We start from the raw sequence: 24,541 nt of genomic DNA, 5'->3' as shown, positions 1-24,541 counted from the left end.
AACACAAAGTCAGATTGGATTTGCTAGATTTGTCGAGCCCAGGCATAGAAGCTTTGAAGCAAAGCTACTTCTTTGACCTTCAAATAGCTTTTTCTATAGCGCCTGGGGTCGTCCACAGGTTTGTCAGATTGAGTAATGTTCAAGTATTTTTTACATGGGCGAACCACTGCAACTATTTCCCACCCTCAGGCATGATCACCTGTGTCATAGTTTTGCAATATTTTACCTCCATCCTCCACAAGGCATTAAGTGTACTTTGCGGCAACAAGAAAAAGTCGTTTGGAAATGTATTTTCTGCCAGGTGGAACGGTTGCTAGCCGGAGTAACCCCAAATGTCTGCACTGTAAAGGGGCACTACTTTGGCCTGTTTCCTGTAGATTTATAACGCAGTCGAGACTGCTCCCTTGCCATACTTTCCAAAGAAGCTTCTGGCTCCCCCACTATACTTCACCGAGCTGGTACACAACTTCTCAACCTGTGGTGACCATGTCACGGTCTCAGAAACCACATTCACATACAATCGTACGTTTCGACCTGCTCCAACCTGATATCATGTATAATGAGGAGCAGGTCTTGTCGCTTGATATTTCTATGGTGGATGGAAAACGTTTTGTTTTTTCCTACTTTGAGTGTTAAGCCCAGGTCATTGCATTTGGCCAATACATTTCTCATTGTTCATTTTAGGCTCATGAATGTGGTGGAGAGGAAAACCACATCATCAGCGTAAAACATGACAGGATATGAGTCCTTGCCAAGCTTTGGGGGGGTCCATTTAGTGTACCATCTGAATAGACCTGTTCTGTAGCATGCAGAACAGGTCTCGGGGCAGCCAGTCGAATGCGGTCTTTAGATCTACGAAGATGGCATGCAATCAGGCATTCTTAAGGATGGTATATTCCTGTGCTAAAACGAAAAGATGGAACCTTTGATCCATATTGATCTTCCCAGATTGAAAGCCGGCTTGGAGATTATTAATAATCTCCTCTTTGTCCACCCACTCCTGGAGATGCCTCATATTTAAGCAAATTAGCAAACAAATTATCCCAGGCTGTCCAGGAGCAGGATTGGACGATAGTTCCCTGGTTCACCCTCATTACCCTTCTTAAATATGGGAATTTTTTCGGCTTCATGCCATGACTATGGGACAGCATTTTCACATGTAGCAGGATTAAAAATGTGTAATAAGACTGGCACCCAAACTGTGCGCACCTCTTGATAGAGATCTGTGGGAATCCTATCTGATCCTGGGGCCTTCCCACTTCTCTGGGATTTTATGGCCCTAGTGACCTCATCGAGAGTCAATTCAAGCGAATGTCCTTCCTTGCTCGCTGTAACAGAAAGAGATAAGCTGGTTGCATTCACATTGCGGGGACAATCAATGTCAGATCTGTATAGCCCAGAGAAATGATGGAACCATGCATCAGCATGTATACAACACTGGAGGGAGTTAACACCAATGGCCTCATTAACTGCTACCAAGCTCCAAAACTTGAGTTGATCAACATTCACTACAGATGCTCTAAGCTTCTCTCATTTGGTTTGCTGAAAGGCATCTTTTTTAGCCTTTCACAATGTTATTGTAAGTTGCTCTTTCCAGTCTGAGCGTTTCTCTATCCACCTGTGAACTTATTTTCAAACATTAGACTGGCTTTCTCTGATCTAAATTCATCATCGTACCATCCATCCCTGCATAGTGCTCTCTTTTTTGTGACAGATTTAGCACACGTTAGGAATGGTGCAATTTCACTGACCAACCTCCTCAAATTCTCTTAAGGCCCCAATATCATTACATCTATCATCAAAAGAAGCAGATTCTTTCAATATGGGACAGTGCCGCCACATATATCTCAGCTTTTTTGTTCATCTCCTACAATGTGTCCCATTCAATATTTTTGCGCTGATGGTTGCTGTTTGCTCAACCTTTTGGGGGAAATGCCTAGCATTCTGGGGAACATAAAAGGAGGTTCTCAGTATCTTATGATCACTTTCATATCGGTCCATCACTGTGACATTCTTAATGAGGACCCAGTCCGTGGCCTGGAACTGGATATCATCTATACATGAGGATCCATTAATTCCAATGTAGGTCAATTTGGCCAGCTGGTCAGTCGAGAACCTGCCTTTACTATCTCTCATCTCAAGCTCATAAATTAGACCTGTTGTCTCTAGGGATTGAACATGAGTTATTTTAGTGTATTTCACAAGGCAAACCTTTCAAAGTAAAGAGAACACACCAGAATCTCAAAAACATGTCAGTTTCATATTTCTGTGTGATTGAGTGGCCATCCTGAGACAAGTGGTACTTAAACCAGGGTGAAAGGGACCCCCATGCTGCCAGAAAAGATGTATGAAAAGCAAAAGGGTGTCTTTCACAACACCTTTATTCCTTGATTACCTGCAGCCTACCATTTTAATGCCTTTGGACTTCAGCAGGAGAAGTCTAAAACCTTTGAAATCTTGGATATCCTTGAGCAGATTCTTTTTAGATCTCCAGGTGCAGCAAATGGACAATACATTGTTAAGTTGCACAACTTGAACTCTGCACCTCTGTGACCATCTCATGCATTCCTCTTGCACTCCTTGTATCCATTATCCTCAGATATTTCCCCATTGTATGTGAACCTGAGCCAGAGTATGGGCATTAGGAAGATCTGGGGATCTGAGCTTAAAGTTTCAGGGAGACTGTTAGCAGTGCTCTTCAATCTAAGTTGTGCTTTGTCACCTGGTCCATAGGGCAATGTTATATCTCGACAACCAAGGTATCATTGAGAAATCCCCTTCTGCTATCCCCTTGGAGACTTTGTTGAGCATAATAGTTGATATGATAGAATTAAGCTTTATAAACCTAGGGGCGGGGTCATCATTGCAGGGTCATTAGCAACCCTCAGGTTATTACCCGAAGAGAGGCTGAGGACTATATTGGGGAAAGGTCATTCTCCCAAGACATCCAGTCACCTGTTGAGGTCCATAAGGGTACTAGAATATGGAGTTGTGAAAATAAAATGTGTGATTTATGTTAAGCTGCTATTTAAGACAGAATGTTTAGAATGAGAGTATACAGAGAGTATAGACTGCATTCGATGCATTCGAATTAAATGGAAATATTTATATAATGTGATTCATGTGGTAATGGTGATATCCTTGAGAGTTTATGGAGCATTGCAGGGAATTGTTCTACTTCAGTGAAGACTTTACTTTCTGTGAATCCTGACACCAGTGGCAATTGGGAGCTGAGCTTTATGTGCAGGGATCATGCCCCCTTACAAATGTGTCAGTTCCTACAGACCTCTGATGACGTCAGGCAGAGGCTACTGTCAATTGAGACTTTTCAAATCACAGATACTCCTCTGTGATGGGTACTTCCTACTACCCGGTGGTGGGCATGACAACAGATGTGCAACGGACAATGCCCATTTCGGTGATATAGGTCCCAATCATCCATCACATCAAGGTTTGGAATTATTTCAAGCGATCAATCTTTGGAAAGATTTTGCAGAAATCATCAGTGATATCCTTGACCACAGAGCTTTTTATTGGCATGGCACCTAGAGAGCCCCATCGCTATATTCATTCTTCTCTTCAAATAGTCAAATGAACAAACATATAACACTATCAGAAAAAACTAAAAGTTAAGGAAGCATATGTTTTCAATACGTTTAAAGTAGGGGGGTATCTCATTTATAGAAAAGTGATTAGAAGTATTTTGTTGCAGTATTTCTAAGCAGAATGATCAATGCACAGTAGCCAAACGTTTCCACATACTATCATAGCATTGCTTTTTTTAAACAAGGATGGTATCCTGATATTTGATAGAAAGCTCTTGTAACTGAAAGCATGTATTTTGAGTTTCCAATACATCATTTGAGAGAAAGCTCTTCTAACTGAATGCCTGCATTTTGAGTTTTCAATAAATCAGTCATTTAGAAAGTGTGTATTATACACCATTGATGCTAGTCCTTTACTTAATATATCATTCACAGTTATCCAATATGCGCCTGTTTCCCTAAATATTTATGTATTACGCCACTTGATATGATATGATGATATGATATGGCATTTATAATGGGCCTATACACAAGTGTTTCAAGGTGTGACGAGGCAAGGGAGGGGAAACAGAAGGAAGACAGAGATCCTACTAGGCCAGGTGACATTGAGACTGTGCAAGTGCAGGGCAGGGGGAAGGGGAAGATGGGGCAGTGCAGAACATAGGATAACAGTAAATAAATAAAGAAAATAAATAAGAAATAAATAAAAGTGCGGCCAGCTGGTGGCAAGTGCAAGGGTAAGTGCGGGCATCAGGTGTCAAGTGCTAGTAGGGGCTGTAGGGATACAGAAACAGTCCCCGAGTACAGGGGTCGACAGGGGGGCAGTGCAGGTGTGCAGCTGGCAGGGAGGGAATGGGGCACAAGATCAGAGGGTAGACAGGTGACCAGTGCAGTTTCATAATCAGCCAGGAGATCAGCAGGGGAGAGGACGAGAGAAAGCAGAAGCAAGGAGGAAGGTCTTGAGGTGCTTCCGAAACCAGAGATGGTTCTCCTCAAGTTTCAGAGAGGCAGGGAGGCTGTTCCAGAGGGAGGCCCCGGCAGAAGAAAGAGATCTACCACCAACACGCTGCTTAGAGAAGCGACTAACCCTGAGGGAGTTGGCAGCAGATGAGTGAAGAGCCAGAGAAGGAAGATATTTAGGAAGAGAGAGTTAAAGGTATTAAGGCCCCAGGCGGCCTTGTGGACAATGCAGAGGGTTTTGAACGTAATCCTGGAAGCCAGTGCAGAGATTTCACTCCTGGAGAGATATGATCCCTGTGCTTGAGGCCAAGGACAAGTCTCGCAGTCCTGTTTTGGATGAGTTGCAGAGGGCGAAGAGTATAGGCAGGCAGATTTAGAAAGGGGCTGTTGAAATAGTCTAGCCTAGAGAGAACCAGAGCTCTGGAGACAGTGAGCTTCTGGGGGAAGGAGAGGAAGGGAACAAAACCGCTGAGGAGGTGCAGCTGGTAGTGTGACTTCTTAGAGACGTCAGAGATGTGAGGAGAGAAGGAAAATGTGGAGTCGAAGATGACCCCAGGGTTTTTAGCCTCATTGGTGGAAACAGGGAGAGGGCCAAGAGAGGCCAGCCAGAGACTAACAGGAAAGGAGGGAGCGGGTGTGCTGGTGAGGAGAATCTCGGTCTTACTGGAATGAAGACAGAGATCATTGGTGTCACACCACTCCTTAATGGCGGACAGTCAGAGATGAGAGAAGGAGAAGAGGTGGCAGAAGGGAGCCTGAAAAATGAGCTGAGTGTCACCCGCATAGCACTGAAAGTTGAGGCAGAGAGCAGCAATGCGGTGGGCAAGAAGTGTTAGGTATTGGTTGAACAGCAAGGGAGAAAGGTTAGACCCCTGGGGAAAACCACAGATAGATATAGAGATAGAGGAGGGGAAGGACCCAAGTTGGACCTGGGAGGGTCGGTCAGAGAGGAAGGAGGTCAGCCAAGCCAGGTCCTGATCGGTGATACCCGGGTTATCACGGAGACAGTTGAGAAGGATGGCATTGACATATTCATTTCACCAGTTCACATATGTGGCTCCAATTAACATCACACTTACCAAAGTAAGCTCGGAAATTGCACGTTGTTCGCGTTCTTGACCACAAATCTGCAAATACAGTAATTCACCTATGGCTGTACGCTATGGCCGTAAAACTGACAAACGATGTTCTAAAATGTTACAAATTAATACAAACAGAGCACTATGTTGTTATCCAATTTGCACCTTAATTTCCTCAGATTAGGTCATATGATCACAAATCATCACCACTGTGAACTCCAGTTAACAGAATGGTTTAATTATACCAGTTCCCAGATTACACTATATTAGCCCCAAAAGGACCTACCAGATCATCATAATTGTTTTAAACAAATGATCACACAAGCACAATATTAAAAGTTTGAGTAGAAGCATATTTGTCTTTTCTGTAACAATAATCACTACCCGAAAAATAGTCCACATACAAACAGTATCAAATATGAGAACACCCCATTGAATGAACAGAGTTACAATATGATTCAGCCAAGAACAACACTGCTCAAAGAATAAAAGGTCCAAATAGGTCACCAATATACTAAAAATATTTACTGCTCTATTTGCAATTTCATTTATCTAAACATGGATGGGATGAATCCATGTTTTGAAAAAGTGTAATAGTATTTGTAATTTTAACAAAGTACCCTCTCATGTATCTGCATGAGAATTGTTGAATGACCAGTTTGTTTGTGACCAGTTAGGGTGATTGGCAGATAATTCACAAGGTTGTCATGAGATGCCAAATTCCAGCTATAAAGGTTACTGAATCAAGACTTGCCATTAATTGAATCCAAGATGCACAATTTATATTAGACTCTTCAGCTGAGCTGTTCTGTGAAACGGTGTCTGCTTGTTGTTATTTTCTTGTAATGATCCGAGGAATTGCCACCATTAATTTCTATTTATTGTGCATTTATAAGACGCTCATACATCAAGAAATGTGTTTCAAAGCACCATGACACAGGTTCTGATTGCATGAAACAGAACATTTGGTTTGTTTGGTTACTCTCTATGATTTTGTCCATTGTACATATCATGTACAGGGGTGGACAGGCCGATGGAAAGCTCTGGAGATTATTCAGTAGGCCTCTGCACCCTGGGCCTGTGGGGTAACCTATTTCATTTCCAAATGTTCTAATAGGAAAAGGCTTGGGCTTGCTGAAAATGTGTAATATGGGGCCACTTTGAACATTATTTCCAGGGCCTCTTTTGGTTCCCAGTCCACCCCTGAGCATTCACATGCTGATAGCACTGCCCCTTGAGTCAAATTCCATCTCCAGGTAATAAGGTTCTGTGTAGGATTTGAGGGTGCATGTTACTGCAAGGGATAATCCTGGTTGTTCTCCACATACTGTGCCATGAGATCCAATTGCAATGATAATTTACTCAGGGTTAGATCGTGTAATGTGTGGCCTTGTGCTGTGAATACTCATGCCACTTTGTCAATCGTATTAACAGTGGAGTATGTTCAAAGGCTATGGAGGTGCCTATGGGATCCTGAAGCATGGCAGAGTTCTATGACACCTGTGTTCATCTGCTAAGAGCTCTTCACACAGAACCACTCAGAACCAAATCCTTGAGGTGTAATTCCCGGATGGAATCCTATTTGCACAAAATGCTGTGTTCTATTTATCGTGCCTTCAGACTGTGGAAAACTAGTTATGATAAAGTAAATTGAGTACTGAGACTTGTTCCCAATTTACTTTGTTATGTATTAAATGTACATTAAGGTGTTGATTTTCAATATGAAGAATGTGAACAACTAATGTATTCCCAACAATACAAGCAATGCACCACCATATTATGTACACAGTTTCCAATATTGTGCCCGTTCAAAAAGAGAGGTACTGTTGACACAATTACAAATATGCTTTGCACAACTAAAAGAACCAGTTGTATAAACGTATTAGTCATATGTACCATAAATGATACGAAACATATTATGCAGAGCGAGCAACCTGTTGTTTAGGGTGTTATCATGGAACGCTGCAGGCCTAAAGGACAAATATGTGGTTACCAATTTCTTGACCTAACCAAGTGTCTAGATATAGTCTTCATGCAGGCAACCTGACTCACACACACATTCTTCCCTGTGGCTACTTTGGCCAAATATATTAAATTTGAGAGAAACCTTGGGGGTCTTTTCTTTATGTTATGTTACCAAATTTTTATAAAGAGCACATGCACCGGAGGCCCTTTGCCGCTATTTAACCACACAGGCATGAATGCAGACCAAAAGCTAAACGTTTTCAGGGCATTTCTAACTGTTAGATGGTCAGGAGTTGCTCTAAGCGATTGACGGACATAGTTCCATAACTTGGCTGCAACCACTGAAAAAGCTTGACCACTAGTTCTAGGAAGTCTATAACGGGGAATCTGAATAGGACATTTATCCTGAGACCGAAGATACCATCCTGTATGGAGTGTAGAAACTGTGCACAATGCAGAGAGCCTTACAAGCAATCTGGTTGTCTACCGGGAGCCAAAGAAGCCTGCTTAGCACCAGAGGGATGTGAGATCCATAAGGGGAACCATTAGCTACCCTGGCCCCAAGATTCTGTAGAAGCTGCAAACAGTCAATACGATATTGGGGTTGAGCCAAGTAGAGTGAGTTACAATAATCAATCCTCCTCCACACAGGAAAGATTAACTTCCTGAGTCACCCAAGGGGCTATGTCAGGCATAACCCCCTTAAGGACCCAGAGTGGAATCAGGTCCAGGGGAGAGGCCTTCTTCAGTTTGGCAGTAGCAGCCAAAATGTCTTCAGCAGTGAAAAGCGGGAAGGAAGACCAAGGAAGAACAGATGTCGGAGATGAATTCACAGCAGATACACCTTATTTTTGGAATTTGATACAGACATTTTGGAATGGATGTCTTCAAACCTTTGTCTCCCTCCTTCGGACAGCCAAGCTCTTCCTCCCTATGGAGTGCTTTAGATGGATTGGAGCAACACAGGTTTGATTCCCAAGTCCGCTATTAGAAACCTCTGGGCATTAAGCGCGTTATAAATAACCAATTACAATTACTTCCGCTCCCAAGGAGTAAATACATTTGCCAGTGATGGGTGGTGGTTATGCATCTACTCTGGGTAATGGCACAGTAGGTTCATGGGCATTGACATAATTGTGTACTAATGTGATGCACATAAGGAATAGATGTTATGGTACATATCTTGGAATCTATACTTCTATTATGCAGTCAATAAATAATAAACTATTGATGATTTAAGAAAGTGTTTTTGTGTTTCACGTTTTTATTGATCTATAAAATGCATGTATGCAGGAAATGCATGTATTTTTACTACTACAACTAAAACAACCAAATGAAAATGGTATATCAAAGACCACTCCTAGAGTCAGGTATAAATCGGGTTTGTCATCAGTCCCTCAGGCTGCAAACAGATTTTTGTGGCAGTCTTTCGTGTTCAGTTTGGAAGAGGGCTGTCAGCAAGTACATGCAACCATGCGGCATTCGCGAACACGTGCAAGTTCAATATTATTGAGATCTGAGGATACCAGGCACTGCTATCTTTTTCCTAACTGGTAAACTACAGGTCAATGTATTTTTCCTGCCTGTCCTCTTTTAGTTTAGACTCACAAAAGTGAAACTAGCTACCTGTCGGAGACTAAAACAAACCAAGAAACTATTGGGACAGAAAGTATATGTGAGCTTGGCATTCATGAGGAGATAGATATGTACATGTTGCGTGAACAATGGAATATGTTTTGGGTTACCTAAATTCGTGTCACACTGGTGATTTAAAACTGCTATTTATGTCGGCAAAACGTTCTGTCTGTAAGATAATGGGCTAACAGCAGCAATTTAAGCCGTTTGTCATCAAACACTTTGCAACATTAAGGTGAGCTAAAACAACTATTGTTGATTGTGGAAGCATTTGTCTCGAATGTATCAAGCAGTTTCTGGCGTAATAAACATGTTATAACCAATTGTGTCTGAGCAACCAAAAACAAATCAGCATTGTTCACAGAGCCATGATTAAAGTACTTTGTTTGCTGATATTGTTTTCTCAAGCATATACCAGTTGTTATTCATGTTAACCGCAACATAATACTTAGGGGAGTGGAGGAAGAATCCCATTGACATAGTTTAACTACTTCAGTTTAATGTGCAATATCATACAATTGGTGTATACAACAATAACATTTACATTGATTAGTGTGCACTAAAGACAAAATGTACATAATATTTTAAAAGGTTCAGCTAATTACCTTATAAGCTCATCGATATTTTGTTCCACAACAGTGGGGGGAACATTGGAAACAATGACTTGCATATCCAACTGATTGACTACGGACACCTGAAAAAAAGATCAACAATCACATTCATGATTACAATGTTGCAAAGATACAATAGGCTGTTAAATGTAAGTTGATCAAAATTCACAAATCAAACAAATGGTCTGAAGGTTACCCTTGAATAGCTAGAGGATACAGGTTGTCAGATACGTATATAATTTTAAATTAAATAAACACAAAATAACACAACATATAGTACTTGATTTACTCAGTTTGGTAAGGAATGTATACACAGGTTGCATATTAATTTCAAAAGATTCTTAAAGCAAAGTTATTGCTACCAATATTGTCAATACTGAATAGATAACATGGAGCAGGTGTATCCCAGTTAAGGATATGGCTAAAATTTGGAGCTGAGTCAAGTGGAAGAGCAATGGGTCAAGTGGGGTTGCTGCCCCCTCTGGAGCCCTGTTCCAGCCCAGTGTGACCCCAACCAGATGGTGCGCTGGAACTGCCACCTACTCACCAACAACAACGAAATCGGTATATATAGGATTGAGCTGTCATACATAAAATAAAAAATAAAAATGGCATGAGGGATTCTCTAGGCATTTGCTGGGCAAGCTGGATTGACAACCCAGATTCCCGGCAAACAACTCACATCACACGCCTTTCTCCTCATGATTCTGATTCCTGCAGCATGAATGTGAGTCCTGCTGTGCCTGTGCCCAATCACACAATAGAGAATGTGATTGTTGAAGCTGCAGTTAAAAGGTGGAATGTGTAGGAGTGCAAGCACACTTCAAATGCTGTGCAATATACGTGTTTGCAACAGTTTGATTGAGTGTTTTGAAGAAGTGGAAATATTCATGTGCACACGCACACACAGTGTGCATGAATTGTGACTGGGTGAGTTTCTGAACAATTGAGGGAGAGGGTGTGCATCAACAAAATGAAAGTAAAATAAACATACACTGATTGTGGACAGAGCACCACCAATGTGAATTCACAGTATGATTGGAGCATACATTTTAGGCACAGCTTTATTAAAACGATTTACCCAGGCAATGCTGGCATGTTGAGACAGAGAAATCAAACTGATTCAAAATGACAGTGCTCTCAAATATTCTGTACCAACATCATGAAAACAATTTACAATGGCAATGTTGGCATATGATTTGGACACATATTCATGAACATGTAGAACAGTGGCAATGTTGCCATGAAAGTGATTTTCCATGTGATCGGTGTCAACTATTGTGCGGTTAGAGCAGTATTATGCAAGTCATTTACCCTGGGCATGTCATCATATATTGTAGCACATCATCATGCTAGTGATTTACACAGGCAATGACAGCATATATTGTGGTGAAGAATCAGGTACGAGATTTATAATGGCAAAGCTTTCATACATTGTGGACCAAGGCATCAAGAAAATGTTGCAAAATGTTCATGTCTATTGTTAGTGGCCTTGAATCTATTGGATTTCTTTTTGTGAGACTTAGGAGACCCCACTGTTAATTGTATACTTTGTATCTGATTTTCTCAAAATGTACCTGCCATATGCACCACTTAAAATCATCATCTCAAAATATTTCTTGCGTGTATCCCAAAGCCCCATACATTATTTTACACTCTCTGCCTCTGTTTGGTTACTCACACTAATTCACATAGATGTGTGAGCCCAACCACTGAAAATATTCACCACCTGCAACATACAATTGTTCATTCAAAATAGCGGTAACCAGCAAGAGCCTCCCACCCAAGGCTACCTCTATAACTGGGCGAGCATACTGCCATGTTATCACATTTGTAGGTCAGGAGATTCTGTAGTCTTCATTGAAAATCTGCAAAGCCGTCTGGTGAATAGCTACAGTAGCCATTCCACTCGGAAATAAAACTACTAATCAATCATATGCAAGTACATTTAAGGCAACAGGATTTATGTGCCTGTTTTCGTTAATTGCATCTTTTCATATCATCAGAACAGAAATGCAGTTATTACACCTGACATCAAAATACACTGATTGCTATGAAATAATTGCAAATAAATTGAGACTACATAGGAGTGAAGGTAACGCAAACAAAATACATAGTGATATTGATATATGGATTAAAAGGAATGGACAGTAGACACCAACAATGGAGACAAATATCGAATACTACTTATTTGTGGGTATAAGGAACCTTTGTTTACATGAAGTTAGGGATGTATATGAAGCTAAATTGAAATAGACTTTGTATTTCAAAATAGATAAGACAAGTAGACAAATTTACAAAAGAATGCTTGAATTAATAAGCAAATATGACTGTTTATAAATGTTTAGAAAACAATTCAATCAGTTTGGGGAGTTTATCTTTAAATGCTCAAAGTAAAACTTTTCTTTTATGGAGGGCCTGGAGTCAAAAAAAGAAGAGAACAATGCACAAGAATTCGAATTAAGCTGTGAAGGGAATCATGAAAGATTTGTCATCTTCCAGTATCATCTCCTTCATGGCCAACATCCTCACAGAATGGTACACTGCAGAAAGCAATACGTCAAAAGTACTCGGCAAAAAAGATGTCGAGCAAGAATATGTCACAACCTACCTGTCTTGAGCATATGCCATGTAAAGTGTTTATGGCTCCAAATAATAAAAAGAGTCTTTAAATAGCCACAGGCAGGTAGCTAGACCGACTCTTCAGAATGGATTCTTTGCTACAATTACATTTCTATAATTATATACCGAACCATGCGGTGACACAATTTGTTTTATAGCTCCAAGCATGCAAACTTGACAGAGCACTTCACATAAACTAAACGGAGACAGCATGCCAAAGGGGTGTTGTGTTTGCAAATAATCAATTAAAGGAAACTGAGGGAGAGATAGAGATGGCAGCCAAGGAGGATAAATAGCCAGAAGATGAGGGATGTGCGATTTATATAGAAAAGGGCTTCACAGAAAGATCCAAGATGCCAAGACGATTGCAGAAAAGGGGTACTTTGAGATTTCTTCCCAATAGGACCATTTCTAAGACAAGCGAGCTGTGGGTAAGACCACAATGATGGACTTTGGTACAGCATATAAGAGTTAAAGACAAGAGGTTTATTTTATTGCTACCGTCTTTCGGTATGGCATTCCAGTTTATGGACACAGATCCTAAGAGGGATTGGTTAGATGCTGGCTTGGCCCGGAACATGGTTGTCATCAGAATTCATGAGGGTTTGGCATATTAGTCAAAACCTGACACCGGACTGAAGTAGCTGCTAGATCAATGCTCCCTCTTTATAAGCTCTTTAGTGGAGAATTTTGAGGTCTGCTGGGAGAAGGGAAGGGGTTTTATATGGGGCATTTCTATATATATGTTTTAGAGGGTCCTTGTGGATAGTCAACCAAGCTAGTTTCAAGAGTTCCTGAAGAGTGGGTCCAGGGACGTCATTTCACCAAAATGCAAGGGGTAGCGGAAGTGACATCACAGGAAGTGATGTCATTTGACCCCACCCCAAAGTGATATTGCACGAAACGATGGACCACAACCTTTTACCGGTTGACAAAACAGGAAGTGGCATCACATAGCATTGTACACTACGAAAAATATAGTTATAATGTCACTATAATGTGATGTACATTTCATGCCTGAATGGATCGCCATATGTATCGTTAAGATCAGTGTGTATAAAACCATATTACCAAATTACTGTGATTGCAAGCAGACGTCCATGACCAAATGATAATGATGTGTTATTATATAGCACTTAAGCTTAAGCGCTTTACATAGAAGAAATATACACACAATATAACCCAACCAGTGTTGGTACCCATTTATCGACCTCAGAAGGATGAAAGGCTGAGTTGAGGCGTTTAAGAACAGACTAAATCAGTGACTCACCCCCTGAAGTGTGCCTGAAATAAACCTTTAATGTGTCTAGCAATTATTGTGTAGAATTCCAGAAAGACACATCTTTTGGCATTCCTTTTCTTTCTTATTTAGGTGCAGTGCTGAAAGTGTTAGACTTGTGGCCTTCATGTTCTTATTTTTCTTCTTTTTTTTAAGGGGCCTGAACAAGACAGCTAGCCACTCCAGAATTAAAGATCCACATGGTTCTGGCCACAGCCCAGGAGCTTGCATTCCAAAAAATAAAAATATAATTTTATATTTGGAGGTCGCAAAAGAGACCACAGAGGTCGAATAGCCCTGTGGAGTGCTCTTATGGTTAATGTCCTAAGTGTTTCTTTTCTTAGATTGTAGCAATATCTTGCTTTCTGTTTTTCTACACTTTTGTTTGTTTGCAGACTATGGGCCTCATTACAACTCAGGCGGTAAGGGTTTTACGGCGGCGTAAACAGCGCCGGCCCTTACCGCCTGAGTACGAGGTCCCTTAGCGCCATGGAGGTTTTAACACCTGCTTTTAGCAGGTGTTAAAATCCATGGCGCTAAGGGACCATGGAGTTAATTACGCCACCGTAATTTACGGTGGCGTAATTAACGCCTTCCCCACTCCCATTATGCCCTATGGGGCAAAATGGGAATGGGGAAGGGAAAATGGGAAAATGGGGATTTACCGCCCTGCCAAGGTTGGAATGGGGCGGTAAATCCGCCAACCACCATGGCGTAAACGTAGTTTACGCCATGGTGGTAAAGTCACGGCCCAGGCGGTAACTTACCGCCTGGGTCGTAATGAGGCCCTATGTAGAGTATAATGCCATAGCCCAGTAAGCATCTCTTAAGCTCCACAATGTGATTAGCTTTTTAGGAGAGGGAGGACCTTTTACTTGTGATATCACCAGGGTCAAAGAGCTTGTAATTTCATGCTACCCCTCTTAGAATATGTTGAAATGATTTCATTGAAATGTAACTAGCTAAAATAGATCAACTTTACTAGTGGGTGCATATGTGTGATGAATAGCAAAGTAGGCAGGATAAGGGCAGCAAGCAACATAGTTTGTGTGAACCAATTAGAGCATGTTGGTTGTGAGTGTGGGGAAATGACTGAATCGACGCTACAGTAGCTCACAGGACCATCCAGTCTGTGAGTTGAGCATGTGTAGAGAAGCCACTCGATGTTCACACTGGAAGAAAATGCAACTCACTAGGGAAAAAAGGCCCAGCACACGTCTTGCCAGGAGAAAAAGGTTTGATATCGAAAAAACATAGATGCGATAGCAAAGACCTCTGCTGCCACGGAACGTGCAAGTAAAATCGGCAAAAACAACTCATTAAAAAGGCACACAGCATCATCAGTTACGTAAGTTGCAAATCCGAATGGCTGGTTGGCGTGGCCCTATATATAGGCTACCTGCTCCATTGGGGATGCCAGGCCATTGGTCCCATCCCCTTGTGTCCATCTTCTTGCACGTGGACCCCTACTCACACATAATCAGGCACAAAGCTAGTTAGTTGCTCATTATACGAAGAAAAATAATGCATTCTCTATCTCTAACCTAATGTGCACCTGGTACTGCAGACAAGGGCTAAGAAAATACTTTGAGGTCATTGCAACTCACAAACCCCAGCCTGATTCCAGACATGTTGGCTCCCTTCCAAGATCACCACCCTAATTTTAGGTTAATTGTATTACCCCTCCCAGCACCTCACAGCACTATTCACATGACCTAATGATGAAGGCAGCCTATCCATGCTTTCTGATCTTTTCCGATCTATTGGGGGTCTAACAACTTTATGGTCAGTGGTCTGGGACTAGCTAGTATCTTGGAATGCTGGGGTCTTGTGAGGGTGGCATCTGAGTGCTATTACTCAGAGCTTGGTCTGGTGGGGGTCGTTGGCTTGTGCCCTCCTTCTCGTAGGATCGCTTTTTACAGGGATCTCTCAGTCCCCTTGTGGCCCTGCAGGGTGCATTTCCTCCTAGGATACTAATGCTGGCAACATAAGACAATGAAAGGTTTATGAAACTCTGGAGCTCTGGCCTTTCTCACCAGTGTCCATGATACGACCTATTCCTGCATGCATACACTTATTATCATGTTCGGGGTCTGGGCCTGCAATGCTGGCTGCAGCGCAGAATTAGGCCTCAATTTGAACATGGCTGCTATTATTTAAAATGGCATTTGATTCCCAGTGTACTCTAAACCCAAAGCATGCACCGACATCCCCACACTGTGGCCCCTATCAGCACCCTCCTACCCAATGTACCCTCCCCAAGCCCATACAACACACATCCAGACCTCTGCCCTATCTGAAACTGCTTGGGAGCCTGGGACGATCATCCCCCCTTCCCAACACATGCTATACCTGATTTGTCACAATCTGCTGGATAGAGGACATCATCCCTGGTGTTTGCTACTGCACTTTTTGTTCCTCTTGTGGATATGAAATGTGACTGACAGTTTAGAAATATGCTTTGGTGAATTTATCGGGTTACTTGTTCACCATAAACTGAGGCCTACATGTGTAGAAGCACATCTCCATGATGGCCACAGGCTTTTACACACATTTCTTTAGATCAACCTAAACACTTTTTGCACTAGTAACTTTGCTCAGTATTAGAGGAGGATACAGTTAGCCAAAAAAAAGGTATTCATACTTGAAAATACACCTGAAAATAGACAATGTATTGCCTGGATTAAAATGTCATTGACACAAAATAGCTGATGCCAGTTTTAGAAACTGCACTTGATTTTCGAGTTGTGAAAATCCTTTAATAGTGACACATTTATCACACTTTTAACACCTTTGAACTAGTATTGAAAGAACCAACGACGTCAACCGGTATGGCATTGGGGACATTAGATACTGACAAAGGCAGGCCAGGAGACTTTTTTTGTGTGCATGATCAGGCAATGTGTTCAAAAGCCTATATTACCATGGTAAAGGTGCATGGGCTCTCGGTCACACACCCAGAGTGGGTATGCATTGCAAAATGGAACAAGATATTTAAAATATTGCAGTCCATTGAACCTTTCACTTTCTCGATCAGCAATTTCCATTTGTGCACTTCCTCGTTGCACACTAAGGGCCTGATTCATGGAAAAGTGTGCTTTGATCGCAACAGTCCTGCACGCCGAGAAAGACTATGCGTGGCCCTATGCACACAGTTTCCAAAACGCACTGTGTGTATTAATGGATTCCAAAGCACATTGCAACCCACCCACAAACAAAACCAAGCTGCGTGAGCAATGCTCACAACACTCCCCCACGCAAAGCAAAATCCAAGCAATAGACCAACCATAGGGCAAACCTCTGCATCCACCCCTGACCCACCAACCGGCAGCCCTGCAAAACCGTGCAAGCTCCCTTGTAAGCCAAGGGTGCACCCCTGCAAAAATGCAAGAGTGCCTATGTATGTCAAGTGGCACCCTTGCGAAAATTTTCGCGAGCCCCCTCCTAAGTCAAGGCTGACCCCTTGCAAAAACATGCAAGCTCCCTCATAAGTCAAGGCGGCACCACTGCAAAAATGCGTGTGCTCCCTTGTAAGTCAAGACGGCACCGCTGCAAAACCATGTGAGCACCCAGGTAAGTCAAGGGTGCACCCCTGCAACGATGCACAAGCTCCCTCGTAAGTCAAGGTGGCACCCCTGCGAAACTAGGCAAGCTCCCTCGTAAGTCAAGGTGGCACCCTGCAAAACCACCCAAGTACCCACATAAGCCAAGGCCGCACCCCTGTGAAAACACACACGCTCCCTCACAAGTCAAGGTTGCACACCTGGGAAACAGTGCAAGCCCCCATGTAAATAAATACTGGGTGCCTTGGGAGTACGGGGGGGGGGGGTTTGCAGTTTCGCAGGGGTGCAAACTGCCGGCTTATACCGCTACTGCACATCAGCCCATGAAGTCCTGACAACACCCACCAGCTCCCCTCACCTCTATCATCACCCAGTCAGCCCCCTTCCAGTACCCCATCCCCCCCACAATGCTCTCACCTCTTACACTAACTCTAGGCAGACCCATCAAGTCCTCATACAACCCACCTCTGCCCCCTCAACTCGCCACCACCCCAATCAGCCCCCTGACAGTACACCACCCTGCCCACACTGCCCTTAACTCTGACACTATCACAAGGCAATCCCCCGACAGTGCATCCCCTTCCCCCCGTGGCCCTCCCCTCCGACACTACCCCCAGGCAGTCACGTCAACTTCTCACACCACCCACCAGCCCCCCTCACATCTGCCACCACCAGGTAGCCCCCTGACAATACACCCCTCTTGCCACACCGCCCTTATCTCCAACACTACCCCCAGACACCCCCCTCAAGTCCTCACACCACCCACCAGCCCCTGTCAACTCTGCCACAATCCCAGTCAGCCACCTGACAGTACACCCCTCCCCACAGCACCCTTACCTATAACACTAGGCGCAGGCAGCCCTATCAAGACCTCACACCACCTAATAGCACCCCTCAACTCTACCACCACCCCAGTCAGCCCCCTATTAGTACAGCCCCCTCCCAAATCACCTTCACCTCTGGCACTACCCCCAGGCAGCCCCCTGAGAGTACACCCCCCTCCCCACACCACCATCACCTCTGACAGTACCTCCAGGCAGCCCACTGACAGTGCACCCCCCCCACACTGTCCTCACCTCTGCCACTACCCCCAGGCAGTCCCCTAACAGTACACCCCCTCCCTACATCACCCTCACCTCCGCCACACACACCACACAGCCCCCTCAAGTCCTCACACGACCCACCAGCCCCTCTCACCCCTGCAACCACCCCAGTCATCCCATTGACAGCACACCCCTCTCCCCACACCACCCTCACCTTTGACACTACCCCCAGGCAGCTCCCTGACAGTAGCCCACCCTACCAGTCCAATGCATAGCTGCAACTCACCGGAACTTATGTGGACTGCCTCCACCATGAAGCAGACCTCCAACATATCCACCGCCAACACGATCAACAGGAAGCACTGAAGATCACTCCAGGACCAGAGCATCTGCTCTCACTCCCTGGCAGACCTGAATCTGCAGCACTGTTAAAACTGATATAATATTGTTTCGTCCTCATTGTATATGTTGGCCTATGCCCAGTCGCTTTGCGAGGAAATCTGTATTGCAAGGTCGTGACCTTAAGTGAATTAAGCCTCCATTTTAGGTTAAAGCTTCCATTTTAGTTTATCGTGCAAAGTCACCCTGTGGCCTAAAATGGCCGACTCATGTTCTCTTGTTCTTGCTTTAACCTCTTCAACCTCTGTAGGAGAGTTAATGTCAAATCTGCCTGCAGGCTACATGTTAGGGTCATGTAGACCTTGGTCCTTGTTGACCTCGGGATCAGGGGATTACTTGAATCGGCGATGTTAACCTACAAGTATACAAGAACAATAACGCAATCTAAACACGACATGCAAAACATCTGTTTGACCTGTATTAAAGCAATGTGTGAAGAGTGTAAAGTTAAACCTAGAGAATAATAGTGTTTGTTAGCAAATGTATTAAAAAGTAAACCGCATGCACGAGATATGTAAAGTAGGAACGAACCTGGTGGTAAAGTAGGAACGAACCTGGTGCAACCCTAGCCCTAACCCTAGATTCTGGGAATCTTTACAAGCCCGTGTCAGTGTATTTCTCTTTGCATGGTGTAAAAGCCTTAATATTGTATTTTCTGATTCCACAGATGGCACCCGAATAGGGACCCTCAAGATCGACTTTGTCTCGTTGAAGGTTGGCTCGGCTATCGGACCTGGATTGGACGGTGCCAACAGAAAAGGCCCCTCTGGACGAGAAGTAAATTCCTCGACAGAACAGCACGATCTGATCCCTGAACGGTGAGCTGTAGCCTGAGACGACGTCTTCACAGGGTCCATATATTGAGGTGGGTAAATTTGCCGAAATCACCAGACACGTGGGTCCTTAGAATTGTCCTTCGTAACCCGATCAGGCCTCCCAGTCCTTTGGTCAGGTGAATTGTGACCCAATTCATAATTTAACCCTGACAATTTGAATTTGGCGCATTGTACTCGCGAGCACAATTATTTGACCAGGTAACACCAGAACTCTGATATGCCTGGGAAATTGTCTGCCTGCTTTAGGGCATTATTCCGCAGCAACAGACAATCTTTGGAAGATAGCCGTCCCGCACCACATGAGGCGTCGCTGGCATGTACTATGTACTGTAAGAAAGGCTTTGGTAGTATAGCATTTAATGACATTTGGCACAGACAGACCAGACATAACTCTAATCTTCGGTGGCCAACCAATGGTAGCTTTGAAATCCCTCGTATAGAATATCTAGAGTCTGTATTGGTAAAGAAAAAGGCTAAACCTGCAGCATTTGACGCATTGCACAGTTGGAAAACAGAAGCTTTGCAGCAACAAAAGAGTAGAGAGAAACATATGGGTCAACATATGACAAGTGTCGAAAAGGCACAGTTATATGATCAAAATAAACAATTGGAGTCAGTTAGGAACACGGACAGAGCGTTTCAATTAGGCATTCAAAAAATGTACTCTTCAAAAGATTTTCATACGTCAGACGAATTGATTAATAAACTTTTGCATGAACGAAGGCCTGATGCCTCCGCGCCACCCCGGTATGTCCCTCCTCCTGGCGTTTTGCCCCTTCCCGTTGTTGTTCCTCCTCCTATAGTTCCTCCGGTCTTCCCAGTTGTTCTTCCTGTTGTTCTTCCAGCTGTCGCTCCTTTGCCTGGCCCCTTGCCTCCATCTGTTGATATTCAGAATGTGCCTACTCTTCCAAGTGATTCTGCATCGCTTGTAGTAGACCAGGGAGCCGGATCAAGGGTTGTTATCTGTACATAGGTGAACCTGTCTATTTTGTTTGCGGTAATGTGGCATTTCCATGGTTGCCTAGGGATTGGCAAGGAACCTGCTATTTAGGGATTCTATTCTATTACCTGGGGTATTTATTGCCAGTACTGCAGAAATTTCGAAGACTCGTCCACAACGAGGAGTGAAAGGGGATACTCCAGCGCAAACTCTAGGAGACATCATGAAATCCTTTGTGCCATTTTTTGGGCAAATTACGAATTCAGAAGATATCAGGGGACTAGCGAGAGTATTGGAGAGAACCATCAACCGGACCACTCACATACTCTATAATATGACGTTAGAACAGAAAGTGATAAGATTAGTAGCTCTTCAGAACCGGATGGCATTAGATGTAATTCTGGCTGAGCGTGGAGGAGTATGTAAATTAGTGGGGTCCGCTTGCTGCGTTTACGTACCAGACTCCTCTTCAACGATCTTTAGGGCTATCCAAAATCTACATGTTCTTAGTTCAGAAGTGCATGTTCCTGAGGGAAACTGGGATCTTAGTGCATGGTTTTGGGACCTCCTACGGTCGTGGGGATGGAAGTTGTTTTTGGCCCTGCTGATTATCTTGGGTAGTTTTCTGTTCCTTTGTTGTTGTATACAGTGTCTCCCTGGTATATGTTCAGTATTAGGGGGGTGTTGCGCACAAGCAACAAGTGTATTAGGGCATAAAATATACGCCCTAGATAAGGTTTCCAAGGAGTATGTGTTGAAAGAAACTCTAGTGTTTGATCTAATGGCAATAGATATGTCTGAAAATGATTCGGGGTGTATGGACGTTGAAACGTGGAGTTAGTCGCAAAGTGATTAAAGGTAGTTTAGCGCTTGGCATAAGCCAAAAGGAGGGTTTGTTAAAACTGATATAATATTGTTTCGTCCTCATTGTATATGTTGGCCTATGTCCAGTCGCTTTGCGAGGAAATCCGTATTGCAAGGTTGTGACCTTAAGTGAATCAAGCCTCCATTTTAGGTTAAAGCCACCATTTTAGTTTATCGTGCAAAGTCACCCTGTGGCCTAAAATGGCAGACCCGTGTTCTCTTGTTCATGCTTTAACCTCTTCAACCTCTGTAGGAGAGTTAATGTCCAACCTGCCTGCAGGCTACATGTTAGGGTCATGTAGACCTTGTCCCTTGTTGACCTCGGGATCAGGGGATTACTTGAATCGCCGATGTTAACCTACAAGTATACAAGAACAATAACGCAATCTAAACACGACATGCAAAACATCTGTTTAACCTGTATTAAAGCAATGTGTAAAGAGTGTAAAGTTAAACCTAGAGAATAATAGTGTTTGTTAGCAAATGTATTAAAAAGTAAACCGCATGCACGAGATATGTAAAGTAGGAACGAACCTGGCGCGAGCCTAGCCCAGTACATGATTAACTTGTAGGAGGCAGGACATCGTTATAAAGAAACTGTATAAATATGCTGATGACCAGCTAGCAATTCCTGTTCACTGCTCACATTGAACCCTGCTGGTGGTCTCTGTGATGTATTGACGGCCAAATAGCAGTACATGGGATAATAGAATAAATAACAATAAGTAAAAGTATGGGCAGCAGGTGGCAAGTGCGAGGGTAAGTGCAGACATCAGGTGTCAAGTGCTGGTAGTGGGACTGTAGGGATACAGAAAAAGTGCCTAAGTGCGGGGGTTGCCAGGAAGGCAGTGCAGGTGTGCAACTGGTGGGGGAGGTGACCTGGGCACTGAGTTCAGAGGGTGGCCAGGTAACCAGTGCAGTTTCAGCCAGGAAGTCAGCAGGGGAGAGGAGGAGATAAAGCAGAAGCAAAGAGAAAGGTTTTGAGATGCTTCCGGAACCGGAGATGATTCTCCTCAAGTTTCAGGGATGCAGGTAGGCTGTTCCAGAGGGAGGACCCAGCTGAGGAAAGAGCTCTCCCACCAACTTGTTGCTGAGAGAAGCGACTGACCCTGAGGGAGTTGGAGGCGGATGAGCGAAGGGAGATATTTAGGAAGAGAGAGTTGAAGGTATTGAGGCCCCAAGCCCCAGAAGGCCTTGTGGACAATGCAGAAGGTTTATGTGTCTGGTGGATATGTGTGGTGCATGTCCTTGTCACAGTACACATCACCCACAGAGTACTCCCATGTTTCATGGGCAAGAAATGAGAAACCTACATATACTGTTTTCTGCTACATTCTTGTGGTGTGTCACTATGCACTGCTATATAGGCTCATACAATAGATGTCACATAATCTAATTCTGAGTTACCTGTTCCTATGGGATGCCTTGCCATGCTGCATATCTGAGCTGTCCGTCACAACACCTTGTGGGGTGCCCAGAGTGAAGGTGCATAGGTACTCACAGACCATAGCCCTGAGATGCAGGCATGATGTTGATGCTATAATACTCGTTTGTAGTAAGGGGTTACACCATTCACTGCAAGGTGAACAATAGCTGATGGTGAGTTGTAATGCAGAGGTTGGCATCCTTGCAATCTGTAAATGACATGTCTGCAGACGGCCATTGTGGAAGGTCATGGGCATCATGATTGGCAATGAGCATGCCTGGCTGCATTCCATTCCATGTATGTGCATGGTAGTTGCTCATATATATCAACCAACTTGAAATTGGATGCACCACTCTGACGTCAGAAGGCCTTTATATGCATGTCAACTGATACTTGACAGGCACACACCTTGTCACTACTATCGTTGTGCTGTGCAGTTACACAGATATTGTCCTGTCTGTCAACTGGATACATGCACACTTCCCCATACTCGTGTCATCTGTCTGGTGAGGTCAGGCATGCCAGCTACATTGCCCACTCAGATGTGGCATGATGGCTCTATTGCGTAATGTGTAATGTGATAGGTTTTAGAGGTGGTGCTGGTTCACAGTCTGAGCATGCATAGGCATGAACTTATGATAACAAGGAAGGAGTGTTGGGAGCCACTAGCAAGTCAAAAAGTATCTATATTATAGAAAGGAGCATCAGCTCTTAGTAGAGTTGTAAAAATATGATTAATTTCAATTTCAGGTGCAGAGGGGCAAATGCCACGAGGCCACTCAAGGTGATTTAACAAACTGAAGAACGAAACCGTGTGTTGCTACATGGTAGCCCCATATGCAATCCTATAGGGACAGGATCCCAGGTAAACTTTAATGAGTCTATAGTCCTGACACCCCAAAGGGAGGAGGATGTGCAAGAGTATACACTATATCACACGTTCATGCACAATTCCATACACTGTAATTAAACATTAGTGACCCGCTTAAAGACGGATGAACAATTTTCAATAGTGTGTGGTAAGATATCTTGTATCTATCAACTTAATTATGACCAAGGCTAAGAAACTTTAGAAGACTTTTAGCTAAAATAATCTTTTAATATAAAGGAAAACAAAAAATAGATCCACTTTTTTGGCAAATTGCATTTGATTTGATCATAAACAATATTTCTCAGATGTTTAAAGTGCACATCAATACATATACCAAAACCAAATAACTGATTTCTTGTTAGGTAGAAGAGGAGAACTCAGGTTAACATGTTTTTCTAAATAAATGTATTGGAACACCATCCAATGTGTAATGTCAAAGCATAAACAGATAAGGTGACTAGTGATCACAACATCAACACTTAGCCACATAAGGAAGAATTTATCAGTTCAAGAAAATGATCCGAAATAGCTTCATTGGGTCTAATCAGTTGCCAACGCATTTCGGATTTGTAGAAAATCCATCTTCAGGGCTAGGATTGCTATTGGTTCCAAATGAAAAAGTTTTTTCGGAATCTGGATTCGTAAATAATTAACAAAAAGGATAATTTACCAAGGGCTCAGACTGTAATCTAAGCTCAATGTGTTTAGAGAGTAGGCTAACGCCACTAACCTTATGATCACAAGGATAGCTGATCGGGGAGTCCAATCATGCTGAGGTGCTGTCACACATTACTGCAAAGTACTCATATCGGTCGGATAGCAAAGGACCGTGGTCTCTAGGGGGAAACAAAGTGCTGATTGTTAACCAATTTGTCTAGGATTTACATGTCCAGGTCATGTATG

General features: G+C 43.3%; 1 protein-coding gene across 4 annotated transcripts in view; it reads right to left on the bottom strand.

Moving 5' to 3' along the window:
• PCDH15 (protocadherin related 15) overlaps positions 1-24,541 on the bottom strand; it is a 3,978,145-nt gene that overhangs the window by 294,725 nt on the left and 3,658,879 nt on the right. For all 4 annotated transcript variants that reach the window (XM_069611238.1, XM_069611242.1, XM_069611241.1 and 1 more), the window contains one exon: positions 9,790-9,878. In XM_069611238.1, coding sequence (XP_069467339.1) covers positions 9,790-9,878 — 89 coding nt within the window. The remainder of the gene's footprint in view (positions 1-9,789; positions 9,879-24,541) is intronic.

The sequence above is a fragment of the Ambystoma mexicanum genome, chromosome 8 (assembly GCF_040938575.1).
Source record: "Ambystoma mexicanum isolate Mex_15411 chromosome 8, UKY_AmexF1_1, whole genome shotgun sequence".
Taxonomy (NCBI): Eukaryota; Metazoa; Chordata; class Amphibia; order Caudata; family Ambystomatidae; genus Ambystoma; species Ambystoma mexicanum.
The sequence above is the reverse complement of the archived record's forward strand: the minus strand, read 5'-3'. Positions and strand labels throughout refer to the sequence as shown.